At 39.7% G+C, this 20,447-nt stretch overlaps 1 protein-coding gene across 1 annotated transcript; it reads left to right on the top strand.

Annotated features, from left to right (window-relative positions):
* The first annotated feature begins 1,973 nt into the window (after nucleotides 1–1,973).
* Nucleotides 1,974–19,411, top strand: NUS1 (NUS1 dehydrodolichyl diphosphate synthase subunit). The gene is made up of 5 exons (XM_060753240.2): nucleotides 1,974–2,587; nucleotides 13,794–13,916; nucleotides 14,317–14,469; nucleotides 18,013–18,112; nucleotides 19,187–19,411. The coding sequence occupies exons 1-5, from the start codon at nucleotides 2,179–2,181 to the stop codon at nucleotides 19,275–19,277; spliced, it is 876 nt and encodes a 291-aa protein (XP_060609223.2). The 5' UTR covers nucleotides 1,974–2,178; the 3' UTR covers nucleotides 19,278–19,411.
* Nucleotides 19,412–20,447: the final 1,036 nt, after the last annotated feature.

The following is a 20,447-nucleotide window of genomic DNA, read 5'->3' as shown; positions in this document are numbered from 1 at the left end:
GTGCATGGTAGGAAACCGGCAGCCAGTGGAGCTGGTGTAAGAAGGGAACTGTATGCTCCTTGAACACTGCTCTGGTGAGTAATCTGGCCGATGCCTGTTGGACCATTTGAAGCTTCCGAACAGGCAACCCAACGTAAAGTGCATTGCAGTAATCTATACAGGATGTAACCAGAGCATGGACTACTGTGGACAAGTCAGACCTCCCAAGGTACGGCATTTAAAGTTGTGTCAAACTGCTGTAACTCTGCAGTTGGGTAGATGGCCCTAAAGGTAAAGGTTTTCCCTGACATTAAGTCCAGTTGTGTCCAACTCTGGGGGTGGTGCTCATCTCCATTTCTAAGCCAAAGAGTGTTGACCATAGACACCTCCTAGGTCATGTGGCCGGCATGACTGCATAGTGCGCTGTTACTTTCCTGCCAGAGCAGTACCTATTGATCTACTCACAATTGCATGTGTTTGAACTGCTAGGTTGGTAGAAGCTGGGGTTGACAGCAGGAGCTCACACCGCTCCCTGGATTCGAACCTGCGACCTTTCAATCAACAAATTCAGCAGCTCAGTGCTTTAACCCGCTGCACCACCGGGGGCTCCTAGATGGCGCTAAAATACATACAAAATATATAAATAAATAATAAAGTAAAATAAATCAAGTTTATGCTACAACTTTTTCCCTTTGGTAGTTTCAAAAGTGCTACCTTGCCTGGGTAATAGCTGGATCCAGAAGCTCTGAGCGTTACGCTGTTTTTTATGTTTAACTGCAACCCAGCTTTTGCACTTTCTTCTTTCATCTTGATTAGAAGGCGCCTCAGCTCCTCATACTATTACCCCAACTGTGGTGTTGGAGGAAAGTGCTGAGAGTGCCTTGGACAGCGAGAAGATCCAACCAGTCCATACTTCAAGAAATAAAGCCTGACTGCTCATTGGAGCGAAGGATAGTAGAGGCCAAGATGAAGTACTTTGGCCACATCATGAGAAGAAAGGAAAGCTTAGAGAAGACAATGATGCTGGGGAAAATGGAAGGAAAAAGGAAGAGGGGCCGACCAAGGGCAAGATGGATGGATGGTATCCTTGAAGTGACTGGATTAACTTTAAAGGAGCTGAGGGTGGTGATGGCTGACAGGGAGCTCTGGCGTGGACTGGTCCATGAAGTCATTTATTTGTCGTGTCAGGGCAACCAGTCAATTATATTACATTTCTAACAGAACAAAGCAAACAAACAAACAGGCAAAATACAAAATTTGTGAGTTTGGTAGTTGATTAAATGTCCTTTGACCAGTATCTGGCCACTTGGTGTGCCTCTGGTGTTGCTGCAAGGAGGTCCTCCATGGTGCATGTGGCAGGGCTCAGGTTGCCTTGCAGCAGGTGGTCAGTGGTTTGCTCCTCTCCACACTTGCATGTTGTGGATTCCACTTTGTGGCCCCATTTCTTGAGATTGGCTCTGCATCTCGTGGTGCCAGAGCGCAGTCTGTTCAGCACCTTCCAAGTTGCCCAGTTTTCTGTGTGCCCAGGGGGGAGTCTCTCATTTGGGATCAGCCATTGGTTGAGGTTCTGGGTTTGAGCCTGCCACTTTTGGACTCTCGCTTGCTGAGGTGTTCCAGCAAGTGTCTCTGTAGATCTTAGAAAACTATTTCTAGATTTAAGTCGTTGACGTGCTGGCTGATACCCAAACAGGGGATGAGCTGGAGATGTCTCTGCCTTGGTCCTGTCACTATTGGCTGCTACTTCCCGGCGGATGTCATGAAGTCATGAAGAGCAGGAAATGACTGAAGGAATGAACAACAACAGGACGAGGGACTATTTTTTAAATGGATTCGCCATCACATACCCCTTCCAGCCACTAGGTGTCGCTGCAGGTGAAGGCAAACACGTGGGGCTCTGTTCTCCCTGCTCTTCCTCCGGACGGAGACGCCCTTTCGCTTTGGGGAGGGGCCACGTCATTCCCTCCAACAGCCCGGAAGTGACGTGTGCCGGCGTCGGCGTCGCCTGTCCGGCCAATGGGTGCCTCGCGCGTAGGCCGAGGGGAAAGGTCAGGGCAGGTCCGGCGATGGCGGCGCTCAGGGAGCCAGCCCGGCGGATAAAACCGTCTCCGTGAGGGGCAGGAGAGCGAGATGGTGCGCGCCGGGCGCTGCGGCTGAGCCTCCCCTCACTCTCCTCTCGGCTGCCGGCCCCCCTCGGTCCCAATGAGCGTCGCCCACGAGCTGCTGTGGCGCCTGCTCCACGTCCTCCTCAGCCTCCAGCGCGCGCTCGCCGCCTGGCTGCGCGCGTGCTTCTTCCGAGGGAGGCGCGGCCGGTGGCGGTGGCGCGCGGCCTCGGCTCTCTCGCGGGCGCTCCTGGCCCCGGCGGCGGCAGCGGCGGCGGCGGCAGCCAGCGGGCCCTTCGCCTTCCACAGGCCGGCCGCGGCGGGGAGGAAGGCGGCCCTCGGGGGGCCCGGGGCCCGCGCCAGGAAGGACGCCAAGTCTCTGCAGAAGCTGCCGGGCCACGTGGGGCTGGTGGTGGCCGAGGAGGAGCACAGCTACGCCGACGTGGCCGGCCTGGTGGTGTGGTGCATGGCGGTGGGCATCTCCTACGTCAGCGTCTACGACCACGACGGTGAGCCGCTCCCCGGGGGCCTCCACGCCCAAGCGCCAAGGCGGCCTCAGGCCAGGCTGGGGCATCCAGCGAGGTGTACGGGCAGCCCCCAAGTTGCGAACAAGATAGGTCCTGTAGTCGAAGTCTTTCATGGCTGCTCTGAGTTTTCCGAGCTGTATGACCATGTTCCAGAAGCATTCTCTCCTGACGTTTCACCTGCATCTATGGCAGGCATTCTCAGAGGTTGTGAGGTCTGTTAGATACTAGGAAAGTGAGGTTTGTATAACAGTGGAAGGTCCAGGGAGGGAAAAAGAACTCTTGTCTGTTTGAGGCAAATGTGAATGTTGCAGTTGGCCACCTTGATTAGCAATGAATGGTCTTGTAGCTTCAAAGCTTGGCTGGTTGCTGCCAGGGGGTCCTTTTCTGGGAGGTATTAGCTGACCCTGATATTCTTGTCTGGAATTCCTCTGTGTTTCGAGTGTTGCTCTTTCTTTACCATCCTGATTTTGGAGGTTTTTTTTAATACTGGCAGCCAGGTTTTGTGTATTTTCATGGTTTCCTCCTTTCTATTGAAATTGTCCACATGCTTGTTGAGTTCAGTGTCTTCTTTTTGTAGTCTGACATTAGAGTGTTCCAGCATTTCAAGCAGATAAGAGATCTTTCTCCAACCCTGGACATTATTCCACAGATATATAAACCTCACTTGCCTAGTTTCCAACAGACCTCACAACATCTGGGGATGCATGGCATAGATGTGGTTGAAATGTCAGGAGAGAATGCTTCTAGAATACAGCCTGGAAAATTAACAGCAACCAAGGTCCTGTAGATTTGTTCTTAGGTTGAATTTGATTGTAAGTCTGAACAGGTACATTTTTGAATTGTAACTCCAGCCAAATATCAATATTGTTTAGTTTTGGATAGCATAGGGAAGGGCAAACTGAAAACCCCCATGGTGTCTGTTTTACTCCCTGTGTTCCTGTTCAGAAGATGTAACTTCACTTTCTGCTGCTATGATAATTGGATTTTGACAAATTTGTCTTGTTGTGAAAACAAGGATTGGTGAGAAAGCCGCAATGGAGACACTTTTACCCCAGGATAACTCCTTCAGGAGTGAATTTCCCTTCCAAGGGATATATTTATTTCACTTTTTGTTGTCTCACCTCCGTTCTCAACTATGAGTCGTTTGTAAGTCAGGTGTTTGTAATTCAGGAATTGCAGAGAACGATGAAGGAAGACTTTGTCAAAACGGAACTGTATGATTCCATAGCACTGAACCATGGGAGTTCAGTTGGGGTCAAACTGCATTAGTACTACACTGCATGGGCAAAGTTTGTTCCTCCAGGTGTTTTGGACTTCAAACTGGCTGAAGTTTGCCCTTGGCTGCTAAAGATTCACCCCTTTCCTTCACACCAATTCTGTGCATCGCCTTTCCTTCTTCCTCATAGTCTGTGACCTTGGTATGCCTCCTTGGCTAATCCAAGGCTAATCCATTGCCTCCTCTGTTGTTCCTTAGTGGCCTTGTGTCTCCTTTAATCACAAGGATAATTTTTGAGAACTGAAGTCCAGAATACCAGGAAGACCACCGTTTAGGAAACAAGTGATTCCCAGACTTTCATGCAGTTGTGTCTACACTTACTGAGAGCAGAAGAAACTGCTTCACTCCAAGTCAGACCACTAATCCATCATGCCCAGTATTGTCAACTTGATTAGAAGTGGTTTTCCAAGTTTTCAGGCAGGATTCTTAGCTAATCCTATCCTGATGTTGCACAACAACAATGGTTCCCAAGCATTGGTCCTCTGAATGTTTTGGAATGTCAGCTCCCAGAATTCCTGGCTGTTGGCCAAGCTGGCTGGGACATCTGAGCGTTGAACTGCAAAACACCCGGTGGACCAAATTTTCAGAACTACTGCATTTAAATAATCTCAGCACAGCGCTGTGAAGATGCAGCACACATGAAGTTAGATCCTGTTCCTGTTTGCTGGCTTAGGTTTGATGATGTGAGATCTGAGTGAAGTTACAAAGAGGACTGCAGCTTTATTGTGGCTCAAACCTTTCATTTAGACAAGCTGCTTCATCAGAAAAAGCATCTTAGGCCACATTCACACTGCCAAAAATTACACCTTGAATTGCATTATAAGGCAGGTCCTCATGGTATTTTTATTAGGAAACACACGAAATATGAGATATGTGGCAACATCGTCAGATGAATCCATAATTAATTGAAATACAATAGTAAACAAGTGGGTTGCTGTGAGTTTTCCAGGCTGTATAGCCATGTTCCAAACATCCTCAGAGTTTGTGAAGTCTTCGACAGTACAATAGTAAACAAGTAATAAGTGATTACTTCAGATTGGAAAGCTGTGCCAAATTATATTCTGCAGGGGCTGTTCAGGATCCTTATCAGTAATTTTGCTGATGAGGTGGAGGGAATCCAATTGAATTCAAATACAAAAGAACTTTAATAAACTGGAAACTGGGCTGAAATTAATACAATGAAAGTGAACAGAAGTGCATCATTTGGAATTAATGTTGGCCTTAGGTTCAGTATGAGACAACAGAGTAATACTGGATCAAATAAGGCAAATGCTATCTTAGCCAACATTAATAGAGGTGTGGTTCCCAATATGAGAAATGTCATAGTCCTACTATATTTTGCACTGATAAGACCTGGTGTTTGAGCACTTCATTTTTAGAAGGGTAAAGAAAGGCGGGATCAATTTCAGAAAAAGGCAATGAGAATGATAAGAGTCATGGAAAACAAAGCATGAAGAGACATTGGTTGTCACAGGGATGGTGGAGTAGATTTTGATTAAACATTAGAAGGAATTTCTTGACAATGAGAGCAGTTTGGGGGTAGAACTAAGTACCTAGATAGGTCTCCTCTGAATGTCTTGAAAAGAGGCTGGGCAGCAACTGCCAAGAGATGCTCTAGCTGGAGACCCTGAATTGAGCAAAGAGTTTGACCTGATAATCCATAGGGCCCCTTCCAACTCTACGATTCCATGACAGGCAGAAGCTTTCTGGCAAAGTAAGTTCTAGTAAGAGGAGCACAGCGTGAATTTTATGTGGTAGTTTGTATCCTATTTATGTCATGAGTTGTGGTGATTTAGAATTAAACATAACCTTTAACAAAAATGGTACTCCCTCCTAATACTCCTTTCCAATTGCTTGACAAGAGGTGTTTACTAGTTATTCTAAGCATTTATCCAACAAGGCAGTGCTTACTGTAAAAACTAGTTCCTGCAATGTAAGTTAAATACGAAAGAGCTCTAACCACCAAATCCAAACTGTAATGAAAGGGGAAAAGAATCAGAAAGAAAATATCATTCTGAAATTACAGACTCTAGCACTGCAATCCTACTACACTTAATAATAACCATAATCATGGATTGTTAAATTGCTGGATTTGTTATTGCTCAAGTCCATCAACGGTTTCCAATCTTTAAAAAAAAATTCAGTTGGTTTCTTCTTTAAAACCCACGGGTTGCACAACACTTTTGCTAATTTTGGCTTGGTCCCACCCTTGTTTTTTGCCCTACCTAGCCTCCTCGTCTGCCCTACTTCTATGGTACAATTCCCTCTTTGAATATTATGCAAGACCAGAGTTTGCTAAGTTGCTTCAGCCTTGGGAAAGCTCTTGTGACTTTCTTGTGCATATTACTCTTTCTGCTTCCAGAAAGCACAAGGAGTCAGACAGGTCTTTGTGTACACAATGGTTTCTACTTCATTTGATTTTTGTTACATAGATTAGTTTAAATATTTTTATTATCATTTAATTGTGAATATTTATAAAACACTTAGATCTGGAGATGTCAGAGCCAAGTGTTTGATGAAACAAACAATGTACAGAGTACAGTATGACTCCCATATCCATGAGGGATACATTCTGAGATTTTGCATGAATACATGAAACAATGGATGAAAGCGAACCCTATTGAAATGAAGGATTTCTAGCCTAAGAATACCATAGAGTATTCTGGAGAACACAGAAAATGCCTAGAGAAGTTACAGTTTATCAGAAGTGGGTAAATGAAACTGCAGATACAGGGTTTGTACTGTAATCAGAATTTAATGCAGTATTTGTGCTGTCCTTGAAATAGAAAATAAATTGGATTATGCAAAGAAGACATACAAAAGTGTATGCTCTACATATATTTGGAAAGCGTAATGTGTTGAAAACACAGTTGGCCTGCAAAGAGCAGGGGTTCCTTCACTTTGTAGAGAAAACTAGAATCTGCCAATTCTCAGCTGTTGAAGAAAAGGGAGTCATTTTTTCCCCAATTCTGTCTTTGTCTTGCATTTGTCAATAATGCATTACAAACTATTCTGACTCTTCTGTTGTTAAGGGAAAGGAGGAGAAGTTGTAGGAGTTTATTTATTTATTTACAATATTTCTATCCTGTTTTTCTCGAACCCAAAGGTGTCTCAAGGTGGCTTTACAACATAAGCAGCTATTCAGTGCCATTAAAACAATGTAAAAATTACAATAAACATTTAAAACAGAATTATAAAATACATTAAAACCTTTTAAAACATATAATACCACTATCTTCAGCATTAGCCTCGTCATCCACAAACATTGTCTAAGCCACTCCAGTATTCGATTTCACATAGTTCCATGTTTATCTATTGCATTAGGTTCCCAAAGGCTTGTTCAAAAAGCCATGTTTTCGCTTTTCTGCGGAAGGTCAGGAGGGAAGGGGCTGATCTAATATCCCTTGGGAGGGAGTTCCACAGCAGAGGGGCCACTACTGAGAAGGCCCTGTCTTTCGTCCCTGCAAATTGCGCCTGCAAAGAAGGCAGGACCGAGAGCAGGGCCTCCCCAGATGATGTTAAACTCCTAGATGGTTCATAGGGAGAGATACATTCCGACAGGTAGGCTGGGCCTACAGTTTCCGGAGTTCTGTCTACAGTTTCTGGAGTTCTGCTGTATCTATCTCTAGGTTATTTATTTATTATGTTAGAAGCAAATTGAGAATATAATGGAATACGATGAATTATAATGTATTAAAAAAACACAAAGTTAAAAACGTGGCATTATGCTAGATTTCCTTAGACCTTTATTTATTTATTTACCTTATTTATACCCCCATCTTTCTCTACCCCAAGCGGGACTCAAGGCGGCTTACATATGGCAGTTATTCAATGCCATAAACACATACAAACATCAAACTTAAAATAAATTAAAATAAAATAAATACATATTAAACATATTTAAAATTACATTCAATGTTAAAATCATGCCATCCAGAAATTGTAGTCTAAGGCCGTTCCATAATCATGGCACATATTCCAACTAAATTATTGCATTGCGCTATTCTTCAAAAGCCTGGTCCCATAACCAGGTTTTTACTCTTCTTCTGAAGGCTAGGAGGGAAGAGATTGATCTAATATCACCAGGGAGGGAGTTCCACAGCCAAAGGGCCACCACTGAGAAGGCCCTATTTCTCGTCCCCACCAGTTGCACCTGCAAAGAAGGTGGGACCAGGAGCAGGGCCTCCCCAGACAATCTTAATCTCCAAGGTGGTTCATAGGGGAAGATATGTTTAGACAGGTAAAGTGGACTGGAACTTTTGGGCTTTGTAGGCTGAAGCCAGCACTTTGAATTGTGCACAATAGCAGACTGGCAGCCAGTAGAACTGACATAACAGGGGCGTTGTATGCTGTCTGTACACCGCTCCCGTGCGAAACCTGGCTGCCACCCTTTGTACCAATTGAAGCTTCTGAACAGTCTTCAGAGGCAACCCTACATAGAGTGCATTTCAGTAATCTATACAGGATGTAATCAGAGTGTGGATCACCATGGCCAAGCTGGCCATTTGGAGTGCCTTTGGTATCGCTGTGAGAAGGTCCTCCATTGTGCATGTGGCAGGGCTCAGACTGCATTGTAGTAAGTAGTCTGTGTTTTGCTCTTCTCTACACTTGAACTTTGTAGCACCGTTTCTTAAGATTGACTCTGCATCTCGTGGTACCAGAGTGCACTCTGTCTTCTTCGTGCCCAGGAGGGAGTTTCTCATCCAGTATCAGCCACTGATTGAGGTTCCTGGTTTTTACATGCCACATTTGGACTCTTCCTTGATGGGTTTTCTTTTTCCTTCATGTCAGGAGCGACTTGAGAAACTGCAAGTTGCTTCTGATGTGAGAGACTTGGTCGTCTGTAAGGACGTTGCCCAGGGGATGCCCAGATGTTTTGATGTTTTACCATCCTTGTCAGAAGCTTCTCTTATGTCCCTGCACGGGGAGCTGTAGCTGACAGAGGGAGCTCATCCGCACACTCCCTGATTTTGCACCTGCGACTTGTCAATTTTTAGTCCTGCCGGCACAAGGGTTGAACTCATTGCGTCACCGGGATGCTGAGGTGTTCCTGTGAGTATCTCTGTAGATCTTAGGAAGCTGTTTCTTAATTTAAGGTGTTGGCATGCTGGCTGATATCTGAACAGAGGATGGGCTGAATATGTCAAAGCCTTGTATATTTGGATGTATTTGAAAGCCCATCAACTCATGTATGATGATATATTTGATTAAAAAAAGCCATTGGTGTCCTCACTAATTGTTTCATCTCAGAGTCTTGTCTCTGCTTTTCAGTGAAATTTTGTGCATGTCCCATAGTGTTCAGTGTACATACTTCGGAGTAGATGTTGTCCAGCTGGGCCTCACATTGCATCTCTATCAGAGATAAGGCAATGTCTTTTATACTCCATTCTCTTAGGTCCACTTTACACTTCCCACTGAAGACATACAACGCTTGCAATGAAAGTGCACTATTGTGCACTTTCAAGACTGTAAACCGAGATAAGCAAAGTTGAATGGAGGTCCAAAAGGAAAGCCCTTAATGGACATCACACTCCAGTGTAAACCACATTGCATCGCAAAATCAGTTCCGTGGAATGTGAGTTACTGTGAAGACACCCAAAATCACACATGGGCATTCTGGAGGTGGAATTTTTTAAAAATGAAATTCTCCAAGCCACACATCCTGTGGATCTTGGAACCAGCTTGAGGTCAATTTCTGTAGTATATATAATCGCCACTGGGCCTCAAACTGGTTCCAGGATTTTCAGTCTAATCATCTATATATTGAAATCAATTTTTATGCTGGTTTTAAAATAACTTATCATAAGTCACTAATGTAGATGTTTCCTTACGTTCAAATTTGTAGCTGGAAGTGTGAGTGGGCAAATCTAAGTAGTTCCATTTGGCAGCTTGATCAAGTTATAGGCACTAGCCAGTTCCAATTTTTCTCCATTGCATAGGTTGTAATGTAACATATTCCAAAGCTGACCTTTGGAAGCCTCTAAAACTGAATGCAACTGAGAGGTCTTTACCACTTCCCTAAGTTTAACCTAAGACATATTGTTTGTCATACCAGCTTGCTAATATTGTTCATCATTTTCCATAGCACAGCCTGGATTGGTTTAAATCAAGGTAAAGTAAATTGGCAAGAACAAAATACATTGGTATATTTATAGTATTTCTGTGCCGTATTATGATTTAAAAGGGTTTGGGGCTAAAACAGATTCAAAGCAACAATAAGTAATTATCTTTGATTGCTACAAATACAGCCACCAAGTAAGGGTTAGGAATGTTTTGGGCCTAAAGACAATTTTCAATTTGGGAAGGGATTCAGAAATTGCACCACGGCAGTAGGTAAAAATATGGATTGGGACCAAATGCACTTGGTGGCAACTTGAAAGCTCAACTGCTCACCAAGTCACACTGAAAACTGACCTCATTGTCAATTGCCTAGTATGTCTTGAGTCCAGAAAAAAAATACCATGGACCAATGATGAGGCTTTAAGGAAAAAGAGAGAATGTTGCTTTAAAGCAAATATTTATATACAGTAGTTAGATGAGAGAGAGAGAGAGAGATAAACGTAACTTCCCTCCTAAAAGTAAAAGAGAGCTGAAAAGACACGTACACATTTCTTGAGAAACAGGAAGCAAAATTAGCAAGTAAAAAGTGATTAATGAAAATGAAAACATTTTTCAGTAAGGTGAGTTTTTCATTAAAGTGGTGGCAAAAAATTAAGAGTTCGGAAATGGCGAAATTACCAATGATCACTCTGAGCCACCATTTTAAAAAACGCACATTCTTGGAAAGTGGACAGTACTAGCACCGGTAATCAAAGCTTTCATGATTGGTTGTTTAAATACAACTTCTGCATAATTTCAAAAATTGTTTGGTGGTGTAACTGTCAGTCAGCTGAAAGAGAGGGCATGCTTGCAAATTCAACCTTCCATGGTGGTATATTTAAAATCAGTGATGGGAGCAACACAGCTGGCACTTGTTCCTCCACATGCAGCTCCCAGTGATGTGGGAGCAGCAGAGCAGAATGCATGCCCAATATATATACAAGGTATAGTTAATGAGGCAATAAACAAGGAATTAAATACTATATTAGTGCCATATATTGAATTTCAGGTCAGCATTAATGATCGGGAAACAAATTTATCCATCAATGTACAACCAATGAATTATTTAATACAAATAATTAAAAAAACATGTTTCAACCTAGTATTATACCTGAGATGAATGTTTACACAATGATTCTCATGCAAGAGTGAATAATATTTGATGTCCAGGAGGGACAAAATGAATGAGAGCTTCAGTCAGCATAAACAAAATCAGTTTATGCTGTCAGGAAAGAGACAATAAAGTCAGCAGAAGTATATCAAATTGAGGGCAGAAAATGTTCAAAAATCGCAAAGCATTTGGACATTTTGAGTCAGGGATAACTTGGATGAGAATGCTATGGCTCACCAGTCATATGAAGATAGAGATGAGGAAGTTTCCTAACATGCAGGATCAGTTTAAGAGAGTAATTCAGACAGACCATGGTGGAACGATGTAGAAGTCTGATTATAAGGATATTGGAAATCCTAGGTCTAGAATGGAGTCCATGGGGTAATATACATGATAAGGTTAATGGGAATAACAACAAGAGGTAACAACAGGGTAATAGATCTCACAGAATTCTTGATTGGAGGCTTACCCCACTTTTCAGAAAGTTGGGGCAAGAATTTTGTATTGCTGAAGGCTTTTGTAATATTACTGTATCTGTTCATGAGCACTCCCAAAATAGAAATCTTGGAATTGCTCTTGCCTGACTAGAGATGATCATTAGTTCAGTGACTGTAGTTGTTTGTGCTATTGTGCTAGTTTTGTTTTGCAAGTCAAATACCAGTGCAATTTAAGAGAAGAACCTGAACAGTTCAGCTGAAAGACCTGTGGGATCATGTGACAGTCCAAAGTCATCTCTGCAATTGTCACTACCAGTTCAGACAAGTATATCATGAGTAATAGCAGTTCTTTGTTTTATGTTAAAACATAGCATTAACATGGTCATCTATAGTATTCAATGAATTTGTGTGTATGGCATCTGAAACTTGTTTTTAAGGTGAACAGAGTAGACTAACATATTGTACTACAAAGGTTGAAGTGTAGCTTCAGTAACCATGAACATTGCAAGAGAAAGTTAGGAATATTATCAGAAGTTTTGCAGTGGTTCTTTCATATCACAGCCTATGCTGCTTGAGCAAATTTAACCCTCTAGAAAAAGAGAAGAACAAATGGGGAGTGGGGATTCTTATACAACTGTTCAACACTTGTCCAAGTCTCTATCCAGCCTCAGATATATATTTTGATACTAAACCTCTGTAGCATATCAATAGATGAATTGTTTGTCATATAGGTTTCTAGGAGAGGTATTCACACCTTTTGGGCAAAGACTAGGGCAAACAGGTGTGTGATACGGTGGGAGGGGCTGTCCTATCCACAATCCGGAAATGATTACCCAAATAAAACACTGGATTTCTTGTGGAAGGTATGTGAGATTTGAGCCATTACTTTTTACACAGTATACTGAAATTGGAAATACTTTAGTTACCAATGCTTCCCCACTCCTCAGAGCTGTTAGAAGAAACATCTACTGTGTCTGATAAATATTAATTTGGTAATGTTAAACATTAAAAAATAGAAGAATAATTTATTGCCACGAATACTGATATTTCAAATAATTCGAATAATCATTTATTGATTTATTTTGTTAATAAAATCAAAATATATTATAGGATTTAGGGGAGGTGGCATGGAGACTCTTACTGTTGATTTGTTGGGGCATATTTAGAAATACAGTCATTTTGTTAGTAACCTTACCAGACTTGATGAATTGTTAAACCCACAATATTGATTGTTATTTTATAGCATTTGAGCCATGATATATGTGGAGCAGAGATAAGAAGGCTTGTGGAGGTTGGGAGGGCGAGATTTTCTGGGTTTATTTCTATAAACTTTTTTTCCTGGCCTTAAAAAACAGATTATGGACAATTTTAGAATGATTAATAAAATGTTGAAGACTTTTCGTGTTCAACACGGTCTCTGAGAGAACAGGATTCAGATCTTCATTCAGTCATGAAAATTCACTGTGCAACCTTGGACCAATCGCTCCTTAACTATGAAGACAGTGGCAAACCTCTCTGAACAAATGTTGCCCCCCCAAACCCATGATAGGTGTGCCTTAGAGCAACCGTAAGTTGGAAATTATTTGAAGGCACGTTTAGGTGTTGAGCAATCATCTCACTTTCAAATTTTATTCTTGTCTCTCTTCATTATATGTTTACCTTGGAATGAGCCTGTGCTATACATGGTTCTCCAGAACAGTCACATTATTTGTTAAAATAAATATTTCTAGACTACAGTAGCTTATTTTGGAAGACGAGGCAAGTATTTGTCAAGGCTCTTTCCTTTATCTTGATCTCAGAGACCCGCAGAAGATGGATTATAGCTATATTTACAGCTATTAGTCCTCCTCTAGGGACCACGTTCATTGAGAATCTAAAGGGGAGAAAAGGAGATGCATAGTATAACTGATGTAATTTTGTAACCATATACTGATGTCTGATATTAGATTTCGTATTAGATCCAGAGAGGTATAATTTTCTTATTTACATTTTCCTGTGGTTAGATTTCATGACAGACACACATCTATACATCTGCCCTCAATTGTTCTATGTATCTTGCTCTTTATCCCAGGATGAATAATAACCAGTTTCATTTGGATTTGGGGGGGGGGGGGGGGTGAAGAGAAAGAATTGTATTCGTCACTCTGCACTGAATTGGTTGCCAACCATTTTCTGAGTTTTAAGGTATATAAAGATGTGATACTATAGATGTTCTGAAACAAAATAGTCAACTAACCAATCTAACTTTCTTTCTTCCTCTCAAAGGTATTTTCAAAAGAAATAATTCAAGGTTGATGGATGAAATCCTCAAACAGCAGCAAGAGTTGTTAAATTTGGACTGTTCCAAATATCCAGTGAAATTTGCAAATCAAGATGAAACAGATCAAGGTAAATTTGCATAACATTGTACTGTTATAAGGAGCAACAAAATATATTGGTATTCAAACTTGATCCATAAACATTACTTTATTCACTTCATACCCCAGTAATTTATTGGCTTCAGCATGAGCACAAAGAATTGTATGGATATTTTACCACAGATTATTAAAAAATGTAGCATGATGTTAATTAAACTTTGGGCTTTAGTTAACAATTAATATTTGAACAAATGTATCTAGATATTTTCAATAAAAATATTTTATAAGGTAAACTTAATTTTCTGGAAATCCTTTATAGGAGGAATTGTGAGTTGTGTAAAATGAGAGTGGGGAAGGGAGGGACTTATTTCAAGTCCTTTGTTTTTCATCTATGTTTAATTTATTCTTTCCTTTTAAAAACATTTTAACAGTTTTAAAATGCCAATCTACACTGAACGTACTGTCTTCAGAGGATGGAAAAACCGACATAGTAAGAGCTGCTCAGAAATTTTGCCACTTAGTAGCACAAAAGCAAAAAAAATGCACAGACCTGGATATGAATGTCTTGGAGAACTTATTAAGTAGTAAGTATGAGTGCAAGATGCTTGTTTCTAATGAAGAGTAGATAAGTGTGTGAAATGTTTCATACAATGGCAGTAACTTTTCAAGTCTAAATTGAAAGCACTGGTTTTGTAACTTAGTTTCATACTCAGTGATATCTTTTAAAATTGTTTATTAAGAGCTTATCTAGTTTAATAGTAAATTATCCTCCACCCAGGCACATTTAACATTCCGTGATTTAATTTATAATTAGACAATAATATAAAAAAACAATATCCAAAAATATGCATCATGCGATGGTTCAATGACAGACCATGTCTAGAATGTGTCATATATTTAATGGATGCAGTGTAGTCTTGAAAATGAAAGCGCTGTATCCCCTCCAGAAGGTAGAATGTATATGTTCATTTCTCTGACAATCAAGGCTCCAAACTCTGTCCAATTAACGAATGTTGGATCAACCTTGTAAATTCTTCCATCTCCTTATTATTCCCATCCTTGATGCCTATTGCAAGATAGATTTTTACATCAGGCATTTTCATTTTTTTATCATAAATTGAAAAAACAGCAATGTATTTTGAAAATATATGTTTTTATTATTTCTTTAGTTAATCCAATCAAGGCAGAATGGAATTATTTTACCAAGTCACTAACATTATTACAGCCTCTCCAACATTGGTATATGTGCTCTTATTATTGATTCTCTGTAGTCGTAAAGGACACATATACCAACAATAGTAATACTTTAATAGTAACCTATGTTAATGTTGCAGAATACAAGTTATATGGGATACATCTCCAAAACCTGTGCCATTTATTTTGATGTGTACTCAAAGTCCTTAAGATACTTTTTAACCTATATTAATCTCAGCAATTTTTAAAATAAATTTCAGAGGCCAGTTCCTTAGTTCTATTAAAATATTAATGGGCTTTATCTAAAATGTAAGGAAGTAAGGTGGACCTGTTTCTCTATATTGCATATCATACAGATTTTGCATTTGTTCAGCCAACTGCCAGCTGTCTTTTCTCATATTAGTCTTTTTAAAGACAGATCTGTAACGAATTATTTCTGCACAACATTAAAAAAAATCTTCATGTGTATTACCGTTGTAATATAACAGACATATTTTCACTTACTGCATGTGATTGCATAGTTGTAAGGTGCAATAATAATCTTGGCTATATAAAAAGAATATTTGTGTAGAAAATCTTTCTCTGAATGGTGGTACTCCCACATTTCTCTGTTACATATGATTTTTCCCATTCAAATTGTTTCTAAACCATTGACCATGTTTCTTGTTACTGAGGAGCTGTGTTTTTTTTAAAAAAAAACAAAACCCCGAATTGTTAATATAAGTGATTTTGTAATTGCCATAAAGCAAACAGTAAATTAAGGGAGAAGATTGCTTTACCAAACCAATTCAGGTGGAAACCTGATAATATTTTGCCTATACTGAAATTGCAGTAAAACCCTAAACTGGGATAGAAAGTTCTACTGACTTCAGTGGAAATTTCTGTGACCAAGGAGGCTCACAATTTTCAATCAACTTTTTATTTTTTAACTTTCAGTGTTTATATAGTGACTAAAATTATACATTTAGGCTATATTAAAAGCACACTCTTTTGTTGCGCTGGGACAGCAAGCAGGATGGTTTCACTTTGAAGAGATTTATTGCCTCTAACAACAATGAACTCTGTAGCTGTTAAGAAAGCTCCTTCCTGTACTGTACACATGCCTTTTCTGCTTTGGAAATATTAAGGGTATTTGTATTCATAACAGTAATTGCTGTTGGTGTGTATCACATCCTCATTTCAAATTTGTTAGCACAAGGAAGCATATGACTGCCAAAATATGCTATTGCCACTGAGTCTACCACTCTGATTGAGGCAGCACAACCTTTTCTCTAACAATATTCAGTGCTGTAAATAATCTCTTTGCTTTCAACATGCCGTAGACTCCAGTCTTTCACTTTCTGCTGTAGCAGAAATTGAAATACTATTAAGCTAACACAGCTGCTACTGGCAAGTATACATGTACACTTGTGGATATCTCTGAACAGATTCCTTAATTGTTCCCCCACATGCCCCCAGGACTCTTCCACACAGTCATATAACCTACAATATCAAGGCATATGATCCACAATATCTGCTTTGAACTGGATTATCTGAGTCCACACTGCCATATAATCCAGTTCAAAGTAGATAATGGGGGATTTTATACTGCTGTGTGGAAGGGGCCTCAGTTTGGGTGGAAGCACCAATCAAAAGAATCTGCTCAACATTATGAATACACCAGGATAATACATTTAGTGATAGCCTACTTAACATATCTAAAATACAGTAAAAGCAATGTCACCTCCAGTAGCCTTGTACAAATAACTGCAAATTAGTTTTATATCCCAATTTTAAAATTCACGTTCTCACACTTTGAAAAACAAACAAGTGACATTATGTAATTCTAACACTGCACACTTAGTCTTTCACAAGAAGAATGTTATAGCCTTCTAGTTTTACATTATTTCTTTATTGAAAAATAGAAGTGTGCACAACAGAATTACAGAACCAGTTCTAAATATTTACAACACCAACACAAGCATAAAATATGAGTTACTGTTTAATACATACACCTTGACACCTTAGTATCAAATGATGAAATAAGCAGGAAGGTAAATGATGGTATTACTGGTGGAATAATGTACTTGCTCCACATCCATTCTTTGAAGGTGTAGGTACAGACAGATATTGTGCCTTTCTCTGTAAGCCGCCCTGAGTCCCCCCTAGGGGGTGAGAAGGGCGGGGTAAAAGTGACGGAAATAAATAAGACGGAAATAAATACCTTTAATCCAAGTAAATATTAACGATAGAATATCACTTTGCTCTACATGTTCCAGGAACCTTCCAAGATATTCAAACATCACCCTGGATTCTCAAGGGCCTTGTGAATAATGTGTTCTTGAGACTGCTTTAAATTCTGTATTCTGGCTTAATAGGATGTTCATAGCTGAAGGGCTATTTTCGCAGTCTCTTCTGTGTCATCAATGTCTCTAGTGAGGATGGAAAGTTTAGAATCTACAGTAATTCCAAGAATGGAATGTCTGCTATTAACTGTTAGCCGTTCCTCCCTTTGTTCCTTTCTTTATTTAAGCCATAATTTTTATTTCCTTCGCTGGTGGGTAAAACTCTGAAATCAGATGATCCACAAACTGCTTTTGTCCTAGCTTCAGGAGAGGCATTTAGAGCAAAATCACTAATTATTATTGTTCCAAATCTGTTATATTAAGATTTTACTCTTCTCAAGATCTAGACATCTGTCATCCACCCCTATATCAATTTAGAATATTTTGCACTCTGTTAGAAATCCTTGCATCTTTGATTATATGCCAGCTAAATTCACAAAGAGATACATATTTCTTTTGGTATAATGGTGTTTTGCCTAAAATGGTCGATATCTACCTGTTGCAAATAATTTGTAACAGCAAATGTGATGTGTATGTGATGTGAATTTCTAAAGTACCAAAATGATCTTCCTTCTGATACCAACTACTCTGCATATTCTGTGTTTCTAGGTACTAATGGCTTTCCTGACCCAGACTTGATATTGAAGTTTGGACCTGTGGACAGTGTGTTGGGATTTCTTCCCTGGCAGATCAGATTGACGGAGATTGTGTAAGTTAACTATACATAAAATTTTTGAATGTTATTACAACTTCTTGATGTGTTAGAATTATACTTCATCTAATGTGTGTGAAGTGAAGTGGCTACATTACGCAAAGAAGATGCTACTCTTGCTAACATGGCCCTAGGCAATAATCCCCAAAGCCTTCATTAAAATGCATTGGTAGTTTCTTTTCCATTAGTTCATGGAGATATAGAATCTGCCACATTTCTATAAAGTATGACATATATGGAAAACTTATAAACATTATTAGAATAACATTTATTAAGCATAGGAAAGCCCATATTTTAACTGCTGCTGTATTTGAATAAAAGGAAGTATTGAAAATATAAATTGTTGATTGGCTTGCATCCCAACTTTAAATGTGAGTATGAATGTACTTGTGTTACATCTTGATGAATAGAGACACTGTTACCTGGCTTTGTTTTTGAAATGGCTTAGAAAGAGTGCTATCTCTAGCTTTATCTTTAAGCGCAACTGTAGGGGATTTTAGGAGGGAGGAGGGACTGTGTTCCCTTTTAATTCTTAAATATTACAATTTCACAAGGGAAACAACGGATCCCTTTGCCCTCACTCAGGATCAACAGCAGGAATAAGTAACTCTCCTATTACATTCAAATATTGCAGAGCTTGCTTCTGTTTAACTTAGCATCTCCCATTGATTTGAAGAAAAGACATTTTTTTCTGGGCTCTTATTTGGTTTTCTCCAGTGCAGAATTTCTGAATTCCAACAAGTCTTGATTCCACTGGGTAGTGATCTCTCCATGACAACAAAATGGTAGACTTTGTCTCAACTCTCCAATCACCCTAACCCCACCTAGTCAGGAAAATAAGATGGCAGAAGATGAAATCACCTTACTCAGCACAAAAGAGTTTGAGTAATGTGATAATATGATTTGCAGTACATTTTCAATAGCCTGAGTAATTGTTCAAGCCAAGTCTTAAAATAAAATTGTCAATCGAATCTAGTGCACATATTTTAGATGATGTTTCATTTCTTCTTTCAAATGAATGTAGTCTACAAATTGCATATGATATTTAGTTTCCTCTGTTATTTTTTCCAGTTCTTTGCCTTCACATGTGAACGTCAGCTATGAAGAATTCTTTTCTGCCCTCTGTCACTATGCAGACTGTGATCAGCGTGTGGGAAAATGATTTCTTGCAGATACTATCAGGATTTCCATGGAAAGGACCCAATGTCTCTGTTTACAAATTCCTGTGATACATACAAGTCCAGTACATAGTCTCTTAATTTATCAAATTCAATAAAGTGTCTTACCTTTTTAGAATTTGTATGTGTGTGTACTCATAGTCTGTGGAGGTGTGGGAAAGCAATGGTTTGCTACTGTGGCATATGGCATACCATAAATGTTATAAGGCATCTGCTTATAGGCTTCAAGGCCTTTATTTCTTTCAGTGACCAAATCCTTGATGTAATGAATACTCGTAGTATGAAGGAACCAATCAAACTAGCGCTACAATCAAAAGGGGTAACATGAGACTCTGTAAATCCCATCTCAGAGTCTACTGTCACATCTTTATAATTTCCACCTCCTTATGCCTTTCTGTTGCTCAGTTCCTAGGAGTGTACAGGTTTGATTATGCTCAGTGGCATCTGGAAATGCACGTCAAGTTGGGGGGGGGGGAGAGGTATATTTAAAAATGGAATTACTGTTGCAGCTTGGAAACAATATAAATGTAAAGCTCAGTTGAGCCATTTCTGGAATGGGGAACTGCTCTTTCGATTACAGATTAAATCTGTTACGAAATAAGTATGATTGGTTGCAGATTTTACAGCTCCCCCTTTTCTTTTGGGGGTATGTAGGTTTAACTGGTAGTTGGCAATTGTCTAAAAACTTCAGCAGAAGTGGGTGGATGTTGGATTTGATCATCATCATGTGATGAATAAGGTGAACCTTTCCCAATGTAACATGAACTATAATGCACTTCTGTATATTGTATGTTTTAGAATCATATATAACCTTCTCAGATTGTCAGGTAAGTAAGACATAAAGCTTTCCCTTTTTCAGAATAAAGATTTTGATTCCATTTTGATTATATTGAAAGTCCACCATGGTGTTTTCAGTTTAAACAAATACATTTGTAAATTTATTGTTATGAGGGAATCTGATACAAGTGTTTGCTTTTGAATGCACATAGCAGCAAAGGGAGGTATAATATTAAACATGCACTGATGACTGTTGAAATTTTGAAATCCTCAGCCATATATAATCTGCATAAACGATTGTGTCATTTGTATGACAATGTGATTACACTGCCTAATTGTATGACAGTGACAATGTGATAACGCACCCAATTATAAAA

This window comes from Anolis sagrei, chromosome 1 (genome assembly GCF_037176765.1).
Source record: "Anolis sagrei isolate rAnoSag1 chromosome 1, rAnoSag1.mat, whole genome shotgun sequence".
Lineage (NCBI taxonomy): Eukaryota > Metazoa > Chordata > Lepidosauria > Squamata > Dactyloidae > Anolis > Anolis sagrei.
The sequence above is the reverse complement of the archived record's forward strand: the minus strand, read 5'-3'. Positions and strand labels throughout refer to the sequence as shown.